The 25,370-nt window shown below is 37.6% G+C and overlaps 2 protein-coding genes across 3 annotated transcripts; both read left to right on the forward strand.

Moving 5' to 3' along the window:
• The first annotated feature begins 5,128 nt into the window (after positions 1-5,128).
• LOC108668421 lies at positions 5,129-7,572 on the forward strand. Of its 2 annotated transcripts, XR_001930599.2 has the most exons (6): positions 5,129-5,427; positions 5,677-5,792; positions 6,025-6,125; positions 6,353-6,490; positions 6,909-7,021; positions 7,499-7,572. XR_001930599.2 is itself a non-coding variant. In XM_018155646.2 (5 exons), the coding sequence occupies exons 1-5, from the start codon at positions 5,363-5,365 to the stop codon at positions 6,960-6,962; spliced, it is 474 nt and encodes a 157-aa protein (XP_018011135.1). In that variant the 5' UTR covers positions 5,129-5,362; the 3' UTR covers positions 6,963-7,155. The 2 variants fall into 2 exon arrangements, 1 of the variants encoding a protein (XP_018011135.1); XM_018155646.2 differs by lacking the exon at positions 7,499-7,572 and having other exon boundaries at positions 6,909-7,155.
• A 4,754-nt stretch (positions 7,573-12,326) lies between these two features.
• LOC108668422 lies at positions 12,327-14,776 on the forward strand. Its single transcript, XM_018155647.2, has 5 exons — positions 12,327-12,468; positions 12,719-12,834; positions 13,046-13,146; positions 13,466-13,597; positions 14,163-14,776. Exons 1-5 carry the CDS (start codon positions 12,404-12,406, stop codon positions 14,214-14,216), a joined length of 468 nt encoding a protein of 155 aa, XP_018011136.1. The 5' UTR covers positions 12,327-12,403; the 3' UTR covers positions 14,217-14,776.
• Positions 14,777-25,370: the final 10,594 nt, after the last annotated feature.

Here is a 25,370-nt window from a genome sequence, read left to right on the forward strand (position 1 = left end):
CGAAAACAAAATTGATTGAATGCTTTGCCTATTATAATTCTGAGTATTAGGAATTCGCCGAATGATTCTGGATTTTCTCCCGCTATTGCCTTTACAGGAACATCGTAACTGTTACTTAACCCTTTGATAACCAACGACAATTAAATGTTCAATAGTGACTCTGTTCGTAATTTAGCTGTAGAAATGTCAAAAATTGATTTTTACCAAATGTCTGACGGGAAAATCCATTCGAATCTAAAATCCTACATCCCAACCGAGCTGAATCACTGCAGTCACGTATGGGTACGTGTTGACAGAGTGCGACGTCCCTTGGAAGCACCGTACACAGGTCCCTTCATGGTTCTGCAAAGGCATTCAAAATTGTTCATAATACAAACCCCGACCGGAGCGGAAAAAGCTGTATCCATTGACAGATTGAAACCGGCACCCATGCCTTGTCAACCAAAACCTCCAGTGGTTGACTCAGAAGTACCGGCCGAAGGTCCCTTCAAGGTTCTGCAAAGGCATCCAAAATTGTTCATAATACAAACCCCGACCGGAGCGAAAAAAGCTGTATCCGTTGACAGATTGAAACCGGCACACATGCCTTGTCAACCAAAACCTCCAGTGGTTGACTCAGAAGTACCGGCCGAAGAGGTTACTCCTGCCAACGAAACACTGCCGGAAAACGCCTCGAAAAGCTCATCTCGAACTGGACGTAGAATAAAATTCAAGAAGGAAGATGATTTCATATACTACTAACGTCAAGAACTAATTCGTGGTTCCACCTTTGGGTAGGGAAGCCATGTAGCAACATCCCGCCTGACTTCGTGAATCAAACCACTTAAGAAACAGTTCATTCTCGTGGTAACTTTGTCATAGCCGTTTTGCTCCTTGTTAGTTCATCACCAGCCCTGTACCTGTAAACTATAAACTTGCCTCACACCGTGCTCCAGCCTCTCCCTAGCCTCTGAGTTTCACTAAACTTTATTCCAGCATTATCAGCTCAATCTTTACAGAATGATGTTGACCAAGATGATCATTACTGGCTAGTGCTCGAATGATATTCACATCAATGCGATAATCCTAAGCGAAACTAACTTGCTGAAAATTAATTTCAACAAGTTTGCAGTGAGACATGAATATTTCTGTTATTTTTATTGACGTCGAGAGTCATTTCAGGCGGAAAAAAATCTCCTGACATTTTCGAATATTCTACCAGTGTTTGTAACATTGCTTTGAGTAAACCAAAATTATTTTCAAGGCAATACATATCTCAAGGGATCATTTATCTCACACTCCTAGATAAAAATAGGATTCCGGCTCCGAAATATGAATAGCGGTATTGGAGAGCACGCTAATTTCGGAAATTTTTAGCCCTGTCATATATGGTCTAAGGGGAATATGGTAACCCTAGCATCTTTTCTGGTCAAACATTTCAGCCGCTGCCTCACTGACAGTGTGGTTGCGATGAACTTTAAATGATCTTCCACTATGCCGCTAATGAAAAAACAGACCTTGAGGCATTTGATCCCAAATCTTATCGACCTATCTCCAGCCTGTCGATTTTGTCGAAACTCCAGGAATGTGTTGTGGTCCGACAAATGAACAACCATCTTCAGTAGTCCGGTCTCATGCCTCGCCTCCAGTCTGCATACCGTCATCTCCACTCGACGTACACCGCTGTGCTTAAGATGCTTTGAGACCTGCGCGCAGTAGACCTCGGCGACATTGCGGCACTAGCTTTACTCGACTTATCGGCCACGTTTCACACGGTCGATCCTGCCACTTTATTGCGTCGACTTGACGTATCGTTCAGCCAGCCGGCACTGTGGTGCGGAAGTTTGAGTCCTATCTCAGCAATAGATTCTAATGCGTTAGACTAGGGAACTTTTTTCTGCGCAATCGTTGGTCACCTGGGGCGTTCCCCAGGGATCAGTTCTCATTTCACATAATTGATTCATATAGTTTTAATCCGCATATGTTTGCTGACGACACCCAAGTTTATGGCTACTGTGCACCGGCTGACGCTGCAGCGTTGCAAGACCGGATGTCTGTCCGCATGGACGCCGCCTCAGACTGGATACGCTCCAAGCGGCTCCAGTTCAATGCATCAAAAACTGACTTTATTTGGTTTGCGACTGTTGGGCGCCAGCTTCAGCTTTGGGCCAACCCTGTAGGTAGCTGGTCTTAAAAGTCATTTCAATGAAGATGTAGTGAATTTAAGTGATATTTTCTTTGCATATAAATTTTTCATAACAGTTTGCTGCATGAAAAATTGCATTAATTTCATGTGGTTTAATTTATATCATAAAATATTGAAGTCAGCCAAAGTCATAATGTTATGGGTGAATGTAGCTGTATAATAGAAACTGAGTCCTGAACAATGAAATTTGTGCATGTTAATGTTTCATAATGTATATTATTCTTGCAGTATGTACTTCTATTCTTACGATGATAAGAGATTCAAAAAATACAAATTGAAATTTCACTCAACATTTAAACCATGAAAATAAACTGCATTCACTATACCGTGTCCTTCAAAAATTACATGTAGCCGAATCTAAAGGTAATAATAAATAAAAATTGCATTCAGCTGAGTCTACAGTTGATAATAAATAAAAAATACATTCAGCTGAATTTAAAATTACAAGTAAATAAAAAATTACATCAAACCGAATCCAAAGTTAATAACAAAGAAAAATTGCATTTTGCCGCGTCCAAAGTTAACAAGAACATTCAGCGACTCCAAAGCTAATAATAAATGAAAATTACATTCAACCGAGTCTCAAGTTAATAATTTAATGCTGTAATCTCTGTCACCGCTGCACCTTTTCTTTGGACCGCTAATGGTTTTCAACTTTATTAATGATGGCGGTTGATTAACGATGCTAGTCTTTCTTAATACGATTTTTATCTATTGACGTGCTGCTTAATGAACCTTGAGTCCATAATGTTTCGATAATGACATGCGGCATCATTACTTTTAGTTGACACGTGTGTCAACGAACTATCTTTGCCCTTGTACACGATTGTTTTGCTATCAAATAGTTTAATGGTTTTGCAGATAATATATTTTGTTGTGTTTATTTTAGCAGCCATGAGTCACGTGTCGCAGCTGAAGCTTTAAGGTCAAAGTAATCAATAAAAGCTCAATGTCTACATATCAGAACAACTGCTCATACAGAAGATATTTGGCTTCGGTTTCGAACCTCTTCTCGAGAGCAGGGAATTTATTGCTATGCGGCTCATCGGCACCTCGTATTCCCATTCAGGTTATACATGTCGTGCCGAAGTCGCGGAATTGCCGATTCCATGGAATCTGCAGCCAGCTTGCAGGATCGGTAGAATCAGCACTTCTGTACTATAGGAATATAGGGTAAAGTCAGTCAGCCTTGTTTTTTTTTAATATTTAAGTATAAAACCCAAATAAAAATTAAGAGTGGAGCACCTATGTTTTTATGATGGCTATCGGCAGACGCCATAGGTGGAGCAACTATGATTTATACAGTGAATTAAGAGTGGCGTGCACCACCTATCCCACACCTCTAACCTGCTGATGGCCCCCCTAACTAAGACCCTATACTTCATCAATGATTCATCGATGACTGTCTCCTATACTCGCCATCCTCTCGATTTATTGATGTTTTATTGTCGATTTTTGACAGATCTGGCCACCCACAGTTACGCCACCTATAAACTGCTATTGCCACCTATAATCATCGGTGCACCACCCTTAATTTTTATTTGGGAAGAACTCTTACGAACTTGGCCTAACCTTTTCTAACTCTGACTGTCGATTTATTCTAACTCTAACGTCAGATTTTCTGAATCAGCAACGAAATGCTGATTCTGCAGGTTCGGCAAGCTGCTGTCGATTTCATTGATTCGGTAATTCCGTGATATCAACACGACGCACTTATATTGACGTTCAAAGAAGAGCAACTGTGCATCAAGGTGAATAGATGCACATGCATTCTATTATCAGTTAAAATCCTTACAGTTGGTCGATTCACAAAAAAATTGCAATGCATTTTTAAAGAAGCATTCAGATCGATTTAATCAAAGCTCTGACGAAAAGAAGCAACTCGTTCCTTTTTCAAATCGGCAGCGGTTTACAATCAGAAAATGGCGAAGTTTGAAGAGGACGTGCAAAAAAATATAGCTCTTACCAACATACAAGTTTTTTTTAAGAAGATCATGGATTAACAATATTTCTCGAAACTTTGCGCAATCACACAATGGAACACAGATAAGAAAATAAGTGAAGCGAGCTTATCATTAAACATAATGGGTATAAATAGATTTCCTGGTCTTTTCCACAAACTCTAAAGGCCTAAATTATGTGCAATTTACTTGTTCAGCAGATACTTCGGGGCGCGGGGGTTGCAATTTCTTCATTTGTGATCTCAAACCCTAAGAAGACGCAACTCCACTTGAAGTAATTGTACAAAAGATGCATGGACTGTAATTATCAGCCAGCAGTGCGTGTATTTAACAGGAGACACGCAGAAAAAACATAGCAGGTACCAAAAACGAAAGCTTTTTGGCCGATCCGCAGCCCGCTAAGCAATTCGAACTCCCATTGTGATACGCATGCAGTATTGGCCCTAAGTAATACACACCCATACACCCCCGAGTTTTGTAAGTTTGAATGTATACTGTAACGTGGAAAGGAATATGTAGACAGCCTATGGATTTTAACGATTGCAACTAGCATGTAACCTAGAACGTCACACGCTTGAATGTTCATTGTAATGTGGAATCAAGCCATTAGGCAGCTCCTGAATTATAATTGTAACGCTGACACCGTACGACTTAGAATGATGATGTCGAGGTGCAAGTTCAGCTATACAAACTCAGATTGTGATCATTTGCGATCTAAAGTCATCAGTCACATTATCAGCTTAGACGTCTCAGCAAATATGGAGCGTCTCTTTAAGAGTTCGCCACTCCACCTGAACCAACGCTGTAATGAAAAAAAAATTTATAACACAAATTGAGGTTCTTCAAGAAAATAACTTTCCATGGAAAAAATTATAAAATTCAAACATAATTCTATCTCATACGCCTATTTTTCTACTTTATTTTTATATATTTATAATTTTTTTCAGACAGAAAATTTAAATTTTCCTAACTAACAGTTAAATCCAAATGTCAACATTTTATTGTGGAGCTAGATGCCATTAGCTGTGGAGACGAATGATCTCTGACAGACAGCTGTGGGCCCGCTATCGGCAAATAAAACCAGCTGCTTCAATAATACCATACAGCTATAAAGTCAGACCATGTATCGTACCAAGTCACAAGAGTTCTAACAGCCTTTCGTTCACGACGTGTTGTGCCTTAGCCTCTTACCGCTTAAGCCTTTGCGACTACCAACATGATGAAATCTGTCGGTCTTGTCCTTCTTCTCACGGCAGCCTTTGCCTACTCCGGTGTTGAAGGGTAAGTGAACTCAGCAGTTGCATTCGGACGCTGTACTCTTCCCTCCTGTTCACCTTTATCTTAAATTATTAGATGATATTGCTTTGTGCTCTAATTTTGTTCAGATACTACAATTCAGTCCTGAAAAAGTTACCATAAGGTTACATTTGGAGCTTTGGGTATTACTTGTTTTCCTGACTAAATAGGAAATGTTCATCTTTTGATGTTACTCACCTGAACTACTTGTTTGTATTCATTTCTTTCCCCCAGTACAAGTGCGTGTGCTGAGTCCATAAACGCCGTATTGGGGTACGAATCCAGGATTCCTATCATCAACGCCTGCAAGGTGGATCCAAAGGCAAATGCCTCCTTGAATGCCCTCGCAGGTTAGATATTGCAAGATTTATTGCCAGCAATTGTTTGATCTGAACTTGTCTACCAATGTGTCCAAAATATGGGCAATTCACCCAATTGATTTTTTTGTGTTTTAAAGTCAATTTTGAATTTTTTCTTTTAAATTATTGGTGTTATCAAGAGATATATCGTAAAATAGCAAGTGGAACCATCGTAAATTCATGAGAGATCTAAATAATAAGTAGCAATTTACGTGTTCTGCAGGTAATCCTGCCTGCAAAGACTACAAGTTCAGTACCCGCAATCGCAAGTGCGAAGTTCTCGCAGCTCCCTGCATGAAATGGGTAGCGAAACAACTTGGTTTTGTAAGTCATGAAATATCGCTATTGTGCCTTTTCATCATCTGTCATGAACTCTACTCTGAATATTAGCTTACCCTATTTGCGGTGTTGAACAGTTAAAAATGTGACCAACGCTATATTTAGTTGACCATGAAAATTTCTATTTCAAACAATATCATTAGTTATTAAATTATATTATGAAGTTTCAACCCTAGTAAATGTGAATACAGCACTTATTCATTTATTTCTAGTTGACGGCTGATGGCTCCATCGACAACACTATGATCTTCCTCCAGTACAAGGCTTTCATCAAAGCCAACCCTGCCTGCAACGCTGCTCAGTACGACTACGCTGTGAAAAAATGCGAAAAGAAAATCAAGAACTACGCGGTAAGTTTTTCTTGCCTTGGCAGGACACGCACAAAGTTATTTCATAGCAGGACAATGAGTTAAGATTAAGTCAAACTGAATTTATGTCAGATGGTATCTTGGAAGCTGAGTGATAGTTTGATTTACGAGTATGTGGAAACATGCAGATCATTTTTAGTTCCAATGGCAATACGTGTCGAAATTTGAGACTATCCAGCAAGTTGCTTTGATCTGGTCATCCCCTTTTCTAATGCCAATGTGACATATGATTACCTGTGGATCTGTGTCGTATTTCGTTCTACCTCTAATATTCCTTTTAATGATATTGCGGAGAGTTATCACTAAAATTCTAAGCATTCTTTCACTTCGTTCCACTACAACTGAAGAATCACTTAATGCCATGAACGCTTTTGTTGATAAAACGAACTATCACAAACAGTTAATAAAGAAGGCTGCTTGCATGGCCAACGCGACGGACAAGTACACTGGCTAACCTGCACAATCTGTCCTCATTCCTTCATCTGACAGGCGGCTTTGAAGTGTTCACAACAGGTGCACAATAATAATTAGGTGACCACTTCCTCCAGTCAATGTGTGCATTCGCAGTAGAAATTGTCTAATCGGAAGATCATTGTAGTCTGCGAAACAATAAAAGCAATAAAGTCCTACTATTACCAGGATCAGATTAACAATTATTATTTTATTCAAAAATTAAATGAAAACAGTTATGAAGAAGTGAAGCATTTCGCGATGTACTGATTTACATATACAATATTTCATATATATAATATATATTTTGTGTCAAGAAATTGTCATTTGATGCAGTTAAAATTATTAGAATTCGTTAAGTTCAATAATTTAATGTTGCTTAAATATAAGTTCAAATAAATAATCTTGTAACCAATCATTTTTAAACTTATATATAATCAGAAATCATATCATAATGTTTTTAGCGTTCCATGCACTTCAAAATTAGTGGCTCGTTGTTGTCCTTCGAACCTCTGCACTTGTTTTTTCTTCTTCTGACAGATTGAAAACGTTGATGAACACTTCAACAATGAAACTTTTTATTATTTCGCCCAAGCTGTTCAAAATAATTTACAATACATTATCTGCATGAATGTTGTTTGATTGACCCTTTTCTTGTAGATAAAATGTTGGGTTGTCTGTTGCCCAAATCTCTCCACGTTGAACGCGCATTCAAATCATGAGGTTATTACAAATATTTTTAAATAAATATACATAAGAAAAGTAAACAAAAGAAACCCAAGTAACCAATAGCTACATGTAATGTGGCAGAGATGGGATGCATTAATTTTCGAGAGACACGTCGCTGTCTGTAACTTGAAGTAAGTTTCAACACATGCCAAACATGCATTTGGGGACAGAGAAATGTTGGAGAGACGTCTTAAGGGCCTAAGGCTGAAATGATAACTGGAATGAAGGAGAGTGGTTGAAGAGAAGCCATATTTGTACGTCGAATACCATTTGTTTCTACAAGGAAACATGAAACACACAGACTTCACTGTCAATTAGAGCAATTTTCGAATCGGTAAATGGAATAATGTTGATCAAAATGATCATTACATGGCAATGCTCAAATTATATTAACATCAATGCAATCATCCTAAGCGAAACTAACTTGTTGAAAATTAATTTCAACAAGTTTGCATTCGGAAATGAATAATTATGAGATTTGATGGAAATCGTGAGTCATCGTTATATTTCAGACGGTAGAAATATTTCCTGATATTCTTAAATATTCTGGCAATGTTTGTTACATTACTGTGAGTCAACCCAATTTTTGTTTAAGGTGATCGACAGCTCGAAAAATCATTTATCCCACACTCCCGGATAAAATAAATTATTCCGGCTTCGATATATGAATAGCGGTTTTGTCATTTTTAGTTTTGTCATATATAGGGGTAAGGAGAATGTCGTAACCCTAGCAACTTTTCTGGTCAAGCTCTTCAACCGCTTGACCGCACTGACGGTGGTGTTCCGAATAAATTCCAAATCATTATGCCTCTACATTATGCCTCTATTAAAAACAGACCTTGACGCATCTGATCCCAAATCTTATCGACTTATCTCCAGCCTGTCAATTTTGTCGAAACTCCTGGCACGAGTTGTGGTCCGACAACCGAACAACCATCTCCAGCAGTCCGGTCTCATGCCTCGCCTCCAGTCTGCATACCGTCATCTCCACTAGACGGAAACCGCTGTGCTGAAGGCGCTTTTAGACATTCTGCGCGCAGTAGTGCGCGGCGACAACGCGGCACTGGCTTTCTTCGACCTGTTGACCGCGGTTGACACAGCCAACCACGCCACTTGAATGCGTCGACTTGACGCATCATTCGGCCTGCGCGGACCGAATCGACACTTCTCTGGACCCACCTGCAAATTTGCCTGCGGTCTCAAACGCAAAACCTAACTACACGCTCAATTTAACCTTTGATAAGTCCTTATAGTGAACGGATTTGCTTGAGTTTTGTAATATACGTAGTTATCAAAACGCTGCGGCAGGAATTACTACAGATTTTTACATTAATTAGTTTTCAATCAAAACGAATAAAAGAATTTTTAAGCAACCTAACCGTTCACAAGTCCTTAAATACTTAACGGATTTGCTCGAAATTTTGAAATATAAGTAGTTTTCATCAATTACCTGAGACAGAAATAGTTACAGATTTTCCAGTACACCGTTTTCAATTAAAACGAAAAAGAACATTTTCAGGCAACCGATGATTTGTCGATTCGGTGAGTTATTAATTGTTCCGTTGCCTGAAAATGGGTTTTTATTTGTTTTAATTGAAAACGATGAAATGAAAATATCCGCAACTATTCACATCGCAGAGCATTGATGAAATCTACTTATATTTCAAATTTCGAGCAGATCCGTTCAGTACTTAAGGACTTATGAGTGGTTAGGTTACTTAAAAATACGTTTATTCGTTTTATTTGAAAACGAATTAATATAAAATATAATAATTTCTGCCGCGGTGTATTGATATTTAATACTCACATTCCAAAAATCAACAAATCCGTTCAGTATTGGAAGAGTTATGAGAGGTTAGGCTGCTTAAAAAATGCGTTTATTCGTTTATATTGAAAACGTATTGATGTAAAAACCTTTAATAATTCCTACCGCAGTGTATTGATAACAATCACTCATATTACAAAATTCAAACAATTTTGTTCAGTATTGAAGGAGTTATTAGTGGTTTGGTTGCTCAGAAAATGCGTTTATTCGTTTCAATTGAAAACTTATCAATGTAAAAATCTGTAATAATTTCTACCGCAGCGTATTAGCAATACCTACTCGTGTCCCAAAATTCAATCAAATCTGTTCAGTATCTAAGGACTTATGATTGGTTAAGTTGAGCGTGTAGTGGGTTTTGCGTTTTAGTCCGCATGCGAGTTCGGACAAGTGTCGATTCAGTCCTGCACGACACTGCGCTGTGTTTCGCAGCAATACATTCCAATGCGTCCGACAAAGAACTCTTCTTCTAATCTACGCCATCATTGATCACCTTCAAGGTACCCAGGTATCAGTTCTCGGCTTGATCCTCATTCTTTTACATATTGTTGACGTATTGCCATAATTGATTCACATAGTTTGACTCCGCATATCTTCGCTGACGACACCCAAATTTATGGCTACAGTGCACCGGCTGACGCTGCAGCGTTGCAAGACCGGATGTCTGTCCACATGGACGCCGTCTCAGACTGGATGCGCTCCAAGCGGCTCCAGCTCAATGCATCAAAAACTGACTTTATTTGGTTTGTGACTGTTGGGCGCCAGCTTCAGCTTCGGGCCAACCCTGTAGGTAGCTTGTCTTCAAAGTCGTTTCAATGAAGATATAGTGAATTTACGTTATAAATATTTGTGCGTATATATTCTTCTTAGCAATTTGGTTTATGTAAAACAGCAGTAATTTCATGTGGTTTAATTTAAAACATAAAATATTGAGGTCAGCCAAAGTCATAATGTTGTGGCCGAATGTAGCTGTGCAATAGAAATTGATTCCTGAATATTGAAATTTGTGTATGTTATTTTGTCTTGATGTATATGAGCTTACAGTTTTTACGATGATAAAAAATTCAAAAAATACAAATTGAAATATCAAGGAACATTCAAACCATGAATATATGATGCTTTTATTCATTATGACTGTAGTGTGTTCCCTAAAAATTACATTCAGCCGAGTCTACAGTTAATGATAAATAAAAATTACATTCAGCCGAGTCTACAGTTAATGATAAATAAAAATTACATTCAGCCGAGTATACAGTTAATGATAAATAAAAATTACATTCAGCTGAGTCTAAAGTTAATAATAAATAAAAATTACATTCAGCCGAGTCTGAAGTTAATAATAAATAAAAATTACATTCAGCCGAGTCTGAAGTTAATAATAATGAAAATTTCATTCAGACGAGCCTAAAGTTACTAATGAATAAATATTCCATTCAGCCGAGTCTTAAGTCAATTTAATACTGTAATCTTTGTGATCGCTACACCTTTTCTTTGGACCGCTAATGGTTTTCAACTTGATTGATGATGGCGGTTGATTAACGATGCTAGTCTTTCTTCATATAATTTTCATCCATTAACTTGCTTCGTAATGAACCTTGTGTCCATAATGTTCCGATAATGACATGCGGCATCATTACTTTTAGTTGACACGTGTGTCAACGAACTGTCCTGGCCCCTGGACACGATTGTTTTGCTACCAAATAGTTTAATAGTTTTGCAGATAATATATTTTGTTGTGTTTATTTTAGCAGCCATGAGTCACGTGTCGCAGCTGAACCTTTAAGGCCAAAGTAATCAATAAAAGCTCAATGTCTACATATCAGAACAACTGCTCATACAGAAGATGTTAGGCTTCGGTTTCGTACCTCTTCGATCTAGAAAGTAGGGAAATCATTGTTTTGTATTTACCATGAATAATTTTTGCCGGTATTTCGTGATAGGAACGAGTTTTCTTCAATTCATGGCGTTTTGAATGGCTCAAAAAGAAATCTTTTACGCCGACCTGCAGCCAGCTACGCTATTCGAACTCCCATTTTGATACGCATGCAGTTTTGGCGTTCATTGATCCCGTGAAACCCTGAGTTGTGAGAACGAATGTGTATTGTAATGTGAATAGGAATATCGAGACAGCCTATTTATTTACGCGATTTAACCAGCATGCAACCCAGAATGTCACACGCTAGAAGGTTTATTGTAATGTGGAATCGAGTCATGCGGCAGCCAATGAATTATTATGATAATGCTGACACAACTCACTGCCACCGTACAAGTTAGAATGATGATGTCGAGGTGCAAGTTCAGCTATAAACAAACTCAGATTGTGATCATTTGCGATCCAAATTCATCAGTCACATCATCAGCTTTGACGTCTTCGCAAATATGGAGCGTCTCTTTAATTAAGAGTTCGCCACTCCACCTGAACCACCGCTGAGCACCGAGGATATCTTCTTCATATCAGATATACGATACATACATGTACGTGTGTTGAAAAAAATTGTTCCAATACAAATTGTGGTTCTTTTAGCAAATAACTTTCGATGAAAAAAAAATTAGAAAAGGTAAGCATAATTCTATCATATTCGCTTATGTAACCACTTTATTTTAATTATTGTTACTTTTTTCAACCAGAAAATTTAAATTTTCTTAACAATCCGTCAAATCCAAATGTCAACATTTGATTGTGGAGCAAGATGCCATTAGCAGTGATGACGAATGATCTCTGACAGACATCTGTAGGCGCGCTACCGGCAAATAAAACCAACTGCTTCAATAATATCATACAGCTTATAAAGTCAGACCATGTATCGTACCAAGTCATAAGACTTCCAACAGCCTTTCGTTCACGACGCGTTTTGCCTTTGCCTCTTACCGCTTAAGCCTTTGCGACTCCCATCATGAAGAAATCTGTCGGTCTTGTCCTTCTTCTCACGGCAGCTTTTGCCTACTCCGGTGTTGAAGGGTAAGTGAACTCAGCAATTGCATTCGGACGCTGTGCTTACCCCTTCCGTTCACCTTTATCCTAAAAAATTTGATGATATTGCTTGGTGCTCTAATTTTGTACAGCCACTACAACTCAATGCTGAAATAGTTGCGAAAATGTTGCATTTAGAGCTATGAATAATACTTGTTTCCCTGACTAAAATGTGAAATATTTATCTTATGATGTTACTTACGTGGTTTATTTGTTCGTATTCATTTCTGTACCCAAGTACAAGTGGGTGTGAAAATGGCCTAAACTACGTGGCGGCGACCTTATACGAAAGACCTGTCTTCGGCGTCTGCAAGTCGGATCCAGAGGGAAAAGCATCCTTGGCCGCCCTCGCAGGTTAGATATTGCATGATTTATTACCATCAATTGGTTGATCTGAAATTGGGCAATTCGCCGAATGGATATTTTTCGTTTCCACTACTCAGTTTTAGACTTATTCTTTTTAATTTTTGGTGTTATTTAGAGACGTGTCGTGAAATAGTGAGTAAAAAGATCGTAAATGCATGAGAGATCTAAAACAATATGTAGCAATTTACGTGTTTTGTAGGTAATCCTGCCTGCAAAGACTACAAGTTCATTACCCGCCATTGCGAGTGCGAAGTTCTCGCTGCTCCCTACATGAAATGTGTTGCGGGAAAACAGGGTTTCGTAAGTCTGGAAATATCGCCAAGATGCTTTTTCATCATCTGTCATGAACTCCACTTTGAATATTAGCTTACCCTATTTGTGGTGTTGAACTGCTTAAAATGTGACCAACGCTATATTTAGTGATATCAGAGATATCTATTTCAAACAATTTTAAATAATAAACAATTCAATACATAACAATAATAATACGATACATAACAAACAATAACAATTCAATTAATCAATAAACAATTTGAATAATAACAATTAGTTATTATATTATATTATGAAGTTTCAGCCCCAGTAAATGTGAATACAGCACTCATTCATTTATTTCTAGTTGAAGGCTGATGGCTCCATCGACAGCGAGAAGATCATAGGCTTGTACAAGATGTGGACCAGCAAAGCCTGCGACGTCGCTCAGTTCGACTCCGCTGCGAAAAAATGTGGCACTGAAATCGAGAACTACGCGGTAAGTTTTTTTTGCCTTGGCGGGACACGCACAAAGTTATTTCATAGCAGGAGGATGAGTTAAGATTATTTAGAACTGAATTTTTGTCAAATGTTAACTTGGAAGCCGATTGATAATTTGGTATACGAGTACGTGGAAACTTATGCAAATCAACCCTAGTTCATGTGACAATACGTGTCGAAATTTCAGACTATCCAGCAAGTATCTTTAATCTGATATCCCCTTTTCTGATGGCAATGTGATGGATGATTATCTGTAAATGTGTGTTTCATTGCAGATCATTCTACCCATCTCTAATTTATTTGAAAATTTAATTTATTTACCCATCTCTAATTTATTTGAAAAAAAAAATTTTATTTGAATAATATTGCGTAAAGTTATTACTGAAATTCTAAGCAGTCTTTCACTTCTATCCCCTACAACTGAAGCATGAACGTTTTTATTGACATAATGAACGTTTATATGAATTTCTTCATTGACTTGTCAAAATTCGTACATTATATGTCAAAATGAACGTTTTATTGACATGAACGTTTTTATTGACATAATGAACTATCGCAAACAGTACCTAGAGAAGGCCGCATGCATCGCCAGGAAGTCGAAAAATTTCACTGGTTGACCTGCACAATTTTGTCCTCATGCCTTCATCTGACTGCCGGCTTTGAAGTGTTCACAACAGGTGCACAATAATAATTAGGGGACCACTTTCTCCAGTCAATGCGTCCACGTGCAAGAAAAATTGTCTAATCGGAAGTTCATTGTAATTTATGAAACAATACATTCAATAAATTCCTACTTATAATTATATTAGCAATTGTTATTATATTCAAAAGTGAAATTGGAACAGTTCTGAAGAAATGAAGCATTTCTCTTTGTTTTATGTCTAGAAATTTCTATTTGTTGCACTTGAAATTGTTAGAATTCTACTAGTTCAATTCCGTGTGGCTTGAATGTAAGTTCACTTGCATTAGCGTGCGATCATTATAAACTTATATATTATCATGAATCATAATGCTTTTAGCGTTCCTTGCACTTCAAAATGAATGACTTGTTGTTGTCCTTCGATTCTCTGCCCTTGTTTTTTCTTCTCCTGACAGGTTGAAAACGTTGCTGAACACTTCAACAATGGAACTTTTTATTATTTCACCCAAGCTGTGCGAAATAATTTACAATACATTATCTGCATGAATGTTGTTTTGATTGGCCCTTATGTTGCGGATAAAATGTTGGGTTGTTTGTTGCCCAAATCTCTCCGTGTTGAACCCGCATTCAGATCATGAGGTTATTACACAAATGTATTAAGTAAAATACGCATAAGAAAAGTAAACACAAGAGACCCAAGAAACCAATAGCTACATTTAAGTGGCAAAGATGACATGCATTTAGTTTCGAGAGACACGTAGCTGTCTGTAACTTGAAGAAAGTTTCACGAACATGCATTTGGGGACAGAGAAATGTCAGAGAGACGTCGTAAGGGCCTATATATAAGGATGAAGTGATAACTGGAATGAAGGAGAGTGGTTGAACAGAAGCCTTATTTGTACGTCGAATACCATTAGTTTCGACAAGAAAACATGAAACATGCAGCATTTATTGTCAATTCGAGCAATTTTTGAATCGATAAATGGAATAATGTTGATCAAGACGAACATCACATGAAAATGCTCAAATGATAGGAACATCAATGCGATTATCCTAAACGAAACTAACTCGTTGAAAATTACTTTCAACAAGCTTGCATTGAGACATGAATAATTCTGTGATATGATAAAACTCGAGAGTCATCTTTACATTTCTGACTGAAACAATATTTCCCAACATTCTTAAATGGTTTTCCAATGTTTATTACATTGCTTTGAATCAACCCGACATATGTTTAAGGCAATTGATATCTCTAGGGATATTTATCCCACACTCCTGGATAAAAAATAATTCTTGCTCCGAAATACGAATAGCAGTATTTGAGAAAACGACAATTTGGAAGATTTTTAGCCATGTTAACTAAGGGCTAAGTGAAATGTCGTAACCCTAGGATCTTTTCCGGTCAAACTCAAACTTTTAACCGCTGCCTCACTGACGGCGTTGTTCGGATAAACTTCGAATCAGCTCACATTATGCCTCCATTGAAAAAACAGACCTTGACACTTCTGATCCCAGATCATATCGACCCATCTCCAACCTGTCGATTTTGTCGAAACTCTTTGCACGAGTTGTGGCCCGACAGCTGAAGAACCATTATCTTCAGCAGTCCGGTCTCATGCCTCGCCTCCAGTATCCATACCGTCATCTCCACTCGACAGGTGCTTTCAGACATTCTGCGAGCAGTAGACCGCGGCAACATTGCGGCACTGATTACTCGACCTGTCGGCCGCGTTTAACAGACACTATCGATCACGACATTTTAATGCGTCGACTTGACGTATCATTCGGCTTGCGTGGCACTGTGCTGCGGTGGTTCGAGACCTATCTCAGCAATATATTCCAATGCGTTCGACAAGGGAACTCTTCTTCTACACCATCATTGGTCACTTGCGGCGTACCCCAGGGTCACTTCTCGGCCTGATCATTTTGTTATATACTGTCGACGCATTACATACAATTGATTCGCACAGTTTGAATCCGTGTATCTTCGCTGACGACACTGGATGACGACACTTCGCTGACGTCCCAGACTGGATGCGCTTCAACCGGCTCCAGCTCAATGCATTAAAAACTGACTTTGTTTGGTTTGTGACTTCTCGGCGCCAGTATCAGCTTCCGGCCAACCCAGTTCGCGTGGGCAACGAGTTCGTCTTGCTGTGCCTCCGGTTCGTTACCTCGGCATTCTACAAGACTCTGAATTTTTCACGAACAATCACATAGCCAAAGTCACCACCGCTTGTTTTGGCTCTCTACGACGAATACGTAGCGCCAGCCGCTGTCTCTCGAGGCCCTAGTCGTGGCGCCGGAAAATAATTTATTTGATCATCAGAAATTCTTCTAATATATCTAAATTATTTTGGAAAATACAGAAATAGCATCTATAACGTAATGCATGAACAACACTTATATGGAGAGATTTAATTTTTGAAAGTTATTTTCAGATGGGATCTTGCTCGTTGCGTGGGAGGCTTGATTAACCGAGCTGTGGTAGTTGGTGCACTTCAACACAAGCAAGATCTGACCGCCGGATTGGATCCATGTTGGAATTTCAAAAGTTAAACATATATAATTCATTCACTCGACCGTGTTCCTTAAAAATTAGACTTAGCCCTGTCTAAAGTTTATGATAAATAAATATTTCTTTCAGCCGAGTCTAAAGTTAATTTAATACTGTAATCTCTATGATCGCTACACCTTCTCTTTGGACCGCTAATGATTTTTAACTTTATTAATGATGGCGGTTGATTAACGATGCTAGTCTTTCTTCATATGATTTTCATCCATTAACTTGCTCCGTAATGAACCTTGAGTCCATAATGTTTCGACAATGACATGCGGCATCATTACTTTTAGTTGACACGTGTGTCAACGAACTGTCTTGGCCCCCCTGTACACGATTGTTTTGCTATCAAATAGTTTAATGGTTTTGCAGATAATATATTTTGTTGTGTTTATTTTAGCAGCCATGAGTCACGTGTCAGTTAAACATTTTCGGTGGTTAAGTTTAATACATCAATCATTAATTATTATAACAATCATCAAATTCAACTTTTGTATATTCAAGTTGTATACGTACTATAGATAAGATTGACTCTTTATAATTGAAATAAAGAATTTGATCACATAATTTTCATCTTCAACATTTTTAGAAGGGTCAAGTTTGTTTCCTTCCTTTTCGCAATACTTAATACGTTAATTATGATCATCTGAATGGTTTTATAAATTGTATGAAGTTGGCGTGATTGTTCTGGATAATTTTCAGCAATTTATATTCCGAGTTACATATATTTTAATTTCAGGTATATTGGGTGTCTATATAGCGTTTATCTTCATGTTATCACTTGTTTTCAATTGTTTCACACAAGTTCAGTCAAGTGTTTTTGATGCTTTAAAATCAGCTATCAAATGAGTGGTTAATGCAATCTAAAACATTTTATCGAATTTAAAGGAAAATTATCATTTCCTTTTAGTCGTCAGGAAATCGGTTGTTTATACAATATATTGAATATTCAAAATTTGTGCGTTCAAAATACATACATGAACATAGACAAATACATATTGAATGTTCAACATACATACATACATAAAATATGTAAAACGTATATTTTCAAACCATGCTATATCAAATTCAACTCGCTCCCAAATCAGGCACTTCAACTTGAATTTTCTGATAAAAATTCAAATAGTAACGAGATGATTTACACCTCTGATCGTGCCAGTTCCAATAGTAACATTGATGTCCTGTTATGTTAATATTACTTCATTTGATCATTGCATGAATAGCGTTGTTAGTCTCCTCCGAGGTGAGTTTGCGAGCCATGCTTACCTCTCATCGTTGACATAAACGCGACAGACCGTAATTATCATATAAATATTATTGGCTCCAGCTTCCAGCTGGTCCTTCACCGGCAACCGGAAAACTGACCGTTGTTTAACCAGCGTAGTGACCGAGCGGAGTAACTTAGTATCCTTATCCTCAGTATCATTGTATTTTTATCCTTAGTATCCATAGTATCCTTAGTATCCTTAGTAGCCTTATCCTTAGTATCCTTAGTATCCTTAGTATCCTTAGTATCCTTAGTATCCTCAGTATCCTTAGTATCATTGTCCATATTATCCTTAGTTTATGCTTCGGACGTAGCAGCCCCAGGCCACGCTGGACGTAGCAGCCCCAGGCCACGCTGGATCGCCGCTCGAGGGAATAAGTTTACGAGGGCTGGGGTAGAGATCAGTAGAACTCTTGCACCGTGCAGCTGCTTGTAGGCCTATTAAATACTCTCAATGTTTATATTATAATGATTATATTATAGGCCGGTCACTGTCTTCGTGTCCCGTGTGTCACTACTCTTAATGATAATACATCAGATGTCACACTCTTATTAATTGATCTTGAGTTCATTTAGTAATATTATTTCATTTATTTTAGTTGTTTATTATTTTTTTTAAAGATTTCCGTGTATATTCGTAGGGCTATCAACTGTCATTAACTGGTCCATGAGCTAGGTTCTCCAAACCAGAAACTCAAATTAATGTTTGAGCCTACGAGGCTATCAGGGAAAAAGCCTATAACAAATATCCGGCTCTGAAGTTTATCAGTGTTCCTGATATCCTCATGTTCCTGAAATTTATCATTGTTCCTGATATCCTCATGTTCCTAAACTTATCAGCGGCTTTTAGCGGCTGAGCCTAACACCTGGAGCGACATTGGTCATGTCGTTTCTAAAATTTCAAGTCATTAAATGTATTGAACAAAGTTACCAGATCTAATAATTGTAATTGAATTCAGCTAAAAGCTAAAAAGAGCGAAAAATTCGTCGGAATTCCTAAGTAGAAATTTCTGGTTCGCTGACAAATCTACGGGAAATACTCCGAAGATTTAATTACCTTTTGTCCCAGCTGATCATCGTTTTCAAGCGAGGTGATATTATTGTTTTCGATGCAGATATATAATGTTGCTCTAAAATATTTATCCAGTTTTAAAGAACTGTTGTGAATAGATTATATACTTTATAACAGAATAGATTTTATCTATTTTACCGATTTCAGTTGAATTTAATAACCACTGTGTGATTATTTCAGACTAATCTTTTCTATAAGCAAGTTCTATTCTATATTGAGAAGACACATCTTTTTCATTCATATTTTGAGATAACGTACGTTTTAAGTTAAGTATATTGAACGTTAAGTAAACATAAGCATACATAACAAAAGAGTCTTTTCTACGTCATCACTATACACAAACGAAATCGAACGACAAATTATCAAAATATCTATTAAATTATCAATAAAAATATAATATTATATTTTACACTTCTGCTTACATGTTCTGAATCGATAAATATATTGTATTATTCAGTCCAGCGTGAAATATTTGAACATTATATTATCGGATTTATGAACATTATATTATCGGAAATATTTGAACATTATATTATCGGAAATATTTGAACATTATATTATCGGAAATATTTGAACATTATATTATCAGAAATACTTTAACATTATATTATCGGATATATTTGAATATTATGTTATCGGATATATTTGAACATTATACTATTATTGGATATATATGAACATTTTACTATCGAAAAATCTAACAAAAATGCACGTAGTGAATTGATCCAGTTATTCAGGGCGAGAAATGCAATTGAAATTAAAGATTGATTCTAACAATGAAAAATATTGAGCATTTCTGAATGGATATATTCATCTTTGGATATTTGATATTTTTCAAGCAATGGCGCGTTCTGGCAATAGACTTTCATACATATATAGGAAATTTCAAGCAATAGCGCGTTCATATTTTCGAAAAGTGTGTTACTTTCGTCTTACGTTTAGTCTTTCTGATGAATTCGTGTAAGAAAAACGAAGGACCACCCGTGTCCCAAAGTCCACACTAATTTCCCATTTCTGTAGCAATTTAAGTTGAAGGAAAAATGGCATAACTTTCCTGAGAACCACTGTAAGGAACTTGAATTGAAGTTCAGAACTCGTAAGTCCGACGATGTACAGCTAACTGTGATGGCGATGGTCAATGAGAACCAACGACTTGAGATAAGAAGTTCGTCGACCGAGTCGCGTGTTTGTCAGAAGAAAGTTCAGTGCCGATTTTGAATGGTTCTTCAGAGACGAAAAAGGTTGGTGGATACCTTATGGGTAGCCTGCTGGTGGGTCAAAAGGGAAGAATAGATTAGGTTTTCTTGAGTTTAACAAGGTAACGACATCAGATGACGTCGAAAAAATATTCTCGGTTTACGGCCTTGAAATCTGGAAAAGTTGTAGTGGCCAACAAACTTACGACTCTAGCTGATTTTATGAAAATGGGGCAATCAGACATAGGAAATCCGATATTCCAGTCCACGTAGCGTCCGCTGACCACTTGGTCAATGAGACGTCGTCCCAAAGTTTGGAAACTAAATCCAAGTTCTGGCCTCGCTGTAGACTACAGTTCATGGATGCAGTTGATGGATGCATGAACTGCAGTGGCAGTTCGTGGATGCACCTGATAGATGCCGTAACTGCAGTTGCAGTTCATGGATGAACAGAAAAACTGGATCAAATTTTACCATATAAATTCAGTTAAAAATCCTGATTTGACAGTATCTAGTAAGTCTTCGGATATTCAATAAAAGTTCGACTTCAGATGCAACAAAGAAACTTAAAAACCCGAGTCACTTCGGATATTCAAAAATATTCCGAGTCACCAGGAATGTACGAAGGGTCCTGAACAACTCGGGGGGAGGGGGGGAATGGGCCGATTTTTTGCTACATATGCTTACTTTAACTGCTCATTCACTAATGGAATCTAGTGCAGGAGGCGGAATTCTACCGAATCGACATTTCTCCGGACTCGCCTGACAAATGCAAACTTTTTGCTTCAACTGAACAACCCATAAGTCCTTCAATATTGAACTGATCTGCTTGAAATTCGGACTATGAGTATATATTATCAATGACCTGCGATAAGGAAAATTACACATTTTTACATTATTTAGTTTTCAATTCAATAACAACGCTCCTCGATCGAACGCGTGCTGAACACGTCGCGACGCTGCTGCCAGACGCCGCCATGTCGCTGCCAGACGCCTCCAGACACCAGCACATGTGCTTCCAATCCAACACGTAACTCGAATCAATGGCTTATGTAGGGAATTAAGCTGAAAAAAATGATGAGTCAAACTAATATTTCGCTGTGTCATTGTAATAACAGATATAGCTCTCCTCAAATGAAGAATAAGGTTAGGTGTAACATTGCACTACATGATGTCATCCAGATCATCATAATAAGTTACCGTATATAAGAGGCAGTAATCAGAAAAGAAATCTCTATTAATTTTCGAAAGCCTCGTTATATTATTCTCCTATAAAAACGAATTTACGTAGAATTTAACAAGGTACGTAGAGAGAACGAGGTTCCCATGGGGTGTGTCCGTTAAATGACATCTTGCGGAATGTTAGATCGGTTCTGCAGTACAAGGAGAGCAGTCACTCAGCGGCCGCGCAGAGAACAGTCAATCAGTAGCCGCGTAGAGTAGAGAACATACTTTTTAATCGGAATACAGTAAGAAAACTCCTAGACGCTTAAACGCCTCGTTGCATTCTAAGTTCTGTTGAATTTTTGCGTTGAAAATGTTGCCGTATTATTCACCGAACGAGGGCTCGATGCAGAAGCAGCAGTTGTCTGGCGCTGTTAAGAGGCTGTTGAATTTATCTCGAAAGTTCTTATTACTCTTATTCCGTACCACTAGCGAGCTATTCATGCTGTTATTTCAGTTATCTTGCACATTTGCAACCCTGATATATGTACCTACGTGTGTTGTAACGTCAGATATTTCGTGTTTTTTTTGAGAAATTGCATGCTTAATGTCATGAAAGCTGTTATTGCTGTTAAATCTGTGATCTCGTGCTTCTGTAACGCTGTTATTTCAGCTATTTCGACAGTTCTTAATACTCGAGCATCAGTAGCATCCAAATTATCATTGCTATTGTATCAGTTATCAAGTGCATCCGTTATTCTGTTATACCAGTCAACTCAAGCCATCGTAATGTTATTATTTCAGTTAGCTTGTGATCTATTAACGCTGTTATGTAAGTTAGTTGAAGTCTTTTTCTCTCCGTTACGCCAGTTCTGTCGAATGATAAAAAGATTGTTCTATTTCGTTATAAAATTTTTGTTTCATTGTTTTGTATGCATTTATTTTTGTATAAATCTTTTAGCGATCATAGTTCTTCTTCTTCTTCGTTTTCTATAGCGTGCCTATAGTTTATCGTATCCGTATCCAAAGCCTATTTCAAAATTTTTTTACCCATCATCTCGTACGCTACTGAAATTTTAAATCAGTGAGCTCGTAACACTGTTATATCAGTCAGCTTGAATGCTCGTAATGCTGTTATATCAGTCAACTTGAGTGCTAAACTTGAGTGCTCGTAATGCTGTTATATCAGTCAACTTGAGAGCTCGTAATGCTTTTATATCAGTCAACTTGAGTGTATATAGCAATGCTGTTTTATCAGTCAACTTGAGTGCTCGCAATGCTGTTATATCAGTCAACTTGAGTGCTCGTAATGCTGTTATATCAGTCAACTTAATTGAGTGCTTTTAATGCTGTTATATCAGTCAACTTGAGTGTATATAGTAATGCTGTTCTATCAGTCAACTTGAATATTCGTAATGCTGCTATATCATTCAACTTGAGTGCTCTTTCGAATTCAGTAATGTTGGTGAATTTATTTGCAATATATGTATTTAGTATAAGTAAAGACCCAATAAAATACAAACTTAAAATATGTATAATGCGTATTTTTGAACTACTCTGTTTCAACTGGTCCGTATTGCTGTTGTTCCGAATTCAGACGTTTTAACATGAAATTTTGGCTAAAAATTCAAAGATAGCGAGAGGATTTACACCGCCTGTCGTGCTAGTTTTAATAGTAATATTGATGTCCTGTTATGTTAGTATTACTTCATTACATGAATAGCGTTGTTACTAGTCTCCTTCAAGGTGAGTTTGCGAGTCGTGCTTACCTCTCATCGTTTACATAAACGCGACAGACCGTAATTATCATATAAATATTATTGGCGGTCCTTCACCAGCAACCTGACAACTGACCGTTGTTTAACCAGCGTAGTGGCCGAGCGGAGTCACTTAGTATCCTTATATATGCTTCGGACGCAGCAGCCCCAGGCCACGCTGGACGTAGCAGCCCCAGGCCATGCTGGACGTAGCAGCCCCAGGCCACGCTGGACGTAGCTGCCCCAGGCCACGCTGGACGTAGCAGCCCCAGGCCATGCTGGACGTAGCAGCCCCAGGCCACGCTGGACGTAGCAGCCCCAGGCCACGCTGGACGTAGCAGCCCCAGGCCACGCTGGACGTAGCAGCCCCAGGCCACGCTGGATCGCCGCTCGAGGGAATAAGTTTACGAGGGCTGGGGTAGAGAGCAGTAGAACTCTTGCACCGTGCAGCTGCTTGTAGGCCTATTAAATACTCTCAATGTTTATATTATTATGATTATATTATAGGCCGGACACGGTCTTCGTGTCCCGTGTGTCACTACTCTTAATGATAATATATCAGATGTCGCGCGTTCTCGATGATGTTGTCAGTCGTCGCCTGATTTTGATGCTCTTTTTTTATATCTTGAGAGAACTTTATGATGTTCCTTCACTTATTTTGAAGGTTTATAATTTTTTAATAAAGACCTCCTTGTATATTCGTAATGCTATCAATCCTCATCAGGTACATGAGCTAGTTTCTCGAAACTAGAAACTCATTCATTTTTGAGCCCACGACGATATCAGGGAAAAAGCCTATTACAAATATCTGGCTCTGAAATTTATCTGTGTTCCTAAAATCCTAATATTCCTAAAATTTATCAGTGGCTTTTAGCGGCTGCGCCTAGCAATTGGGGTGACATTGGTCAAGTTATTTCTAGAATTTAATGTTATTAAAAATATTTAACAAAGTTAACAGAACTTATAATATAATTGAATTCAGTTAAAAGCTAAAAAGGGCAAAAAAATCCATCAAAATTTCTATGTAAAAATTTTCTGGTTCGCCGAAAAATCTACGGGAAATACTCCGAAGATTTAATTACCGCTTATCTCAGCTAACCATCGTTTTCAAGCGAGGTGATATTATTGTTTTCGATGCAGATATATAATGTTACTCTAAAATATTTATCCAGTTTTAGAGAACTGTTGTGAATGGATTTATGCCTTATAACAGAATAGATTTTATCCATTATACCGATTTCAGTTTAATTTAATAACGAGTGTGTGATTATTTCTGATTAATCACTTCCAAAAACAAGTTCTATTCTATATTGAAGAGACACATCTTTTTCATTTACATTTTGAGATAACGTAAATTGTTAAGTTAAGTATATTATACTTTAAGTAGTCATAACATAAGTAAACAAAATAGAAGTGTTTTGTCCACAACGTTACTTTAACGCAAACGAAATCGAACGATACCTTACCAAAATAATCATGTTTTTGCAATTCTGCTCACATGTCCTGAATTTATAAATATATTGCATTGCTACAGCCAGCGTGAAATATTTGAACATTATATTATCGGGAACTGTCACCAAAAATGCACGTAGCGAACTGATCCAGTTATTCAGGGCGAAAAATGCGATTAAAGTATAAGATTGATTCTAACAATGAAAAATATTGAACATTTACGATTTAAATTATTCATCTTTACTATGATGTTCGATATTTATCAAGCAACGGCGCGATCTGGCAATAGACCGAAACTTTATTTAATTTTTTGAAATGTTTTTTCCCGGTAAATATCTTGTAGATTCATTGATATTCAAGTGCTGAATGGTTTTTATTTTTATTTATTCAGTTGCATGGTCTTCCCATTTTAGATTCAAGGAGACTTTCATTATTAAATATTCATTAGAAGGTGTGCAAGAACTAATAAGCTGAGATAATTTGTGGAATAAATTAATCACATGTAATGGAAATTTATATATATTGTACCGAAATATGTTACAGTGAACAACGCAAGTTCACAGCCTTGAGAGAACAGCTTCACACCGTCGCAGTTTCGTGGCGATTAGTGAGAGAGAAAATAATGATTAATTTGTATTACCAATAAGTGATCTTATTATCCGT

This window comes from Hyalella azteca, unplaced genomic scaffold, assembly GCF_000764305.2.
Source record: "Hyalella azteca isolate HAZT.00-mixed unplaced genomic scaffold, Hazt_2.0.2 contig9870, whole genome shotgun sequence".
NCBI classification, from domain to species: Eukaryota; Metazoa; Arthropoda; class Malacostraca; order Amphipoda; family Hyalellidae; genus Hyalella; species Hyalella azteca.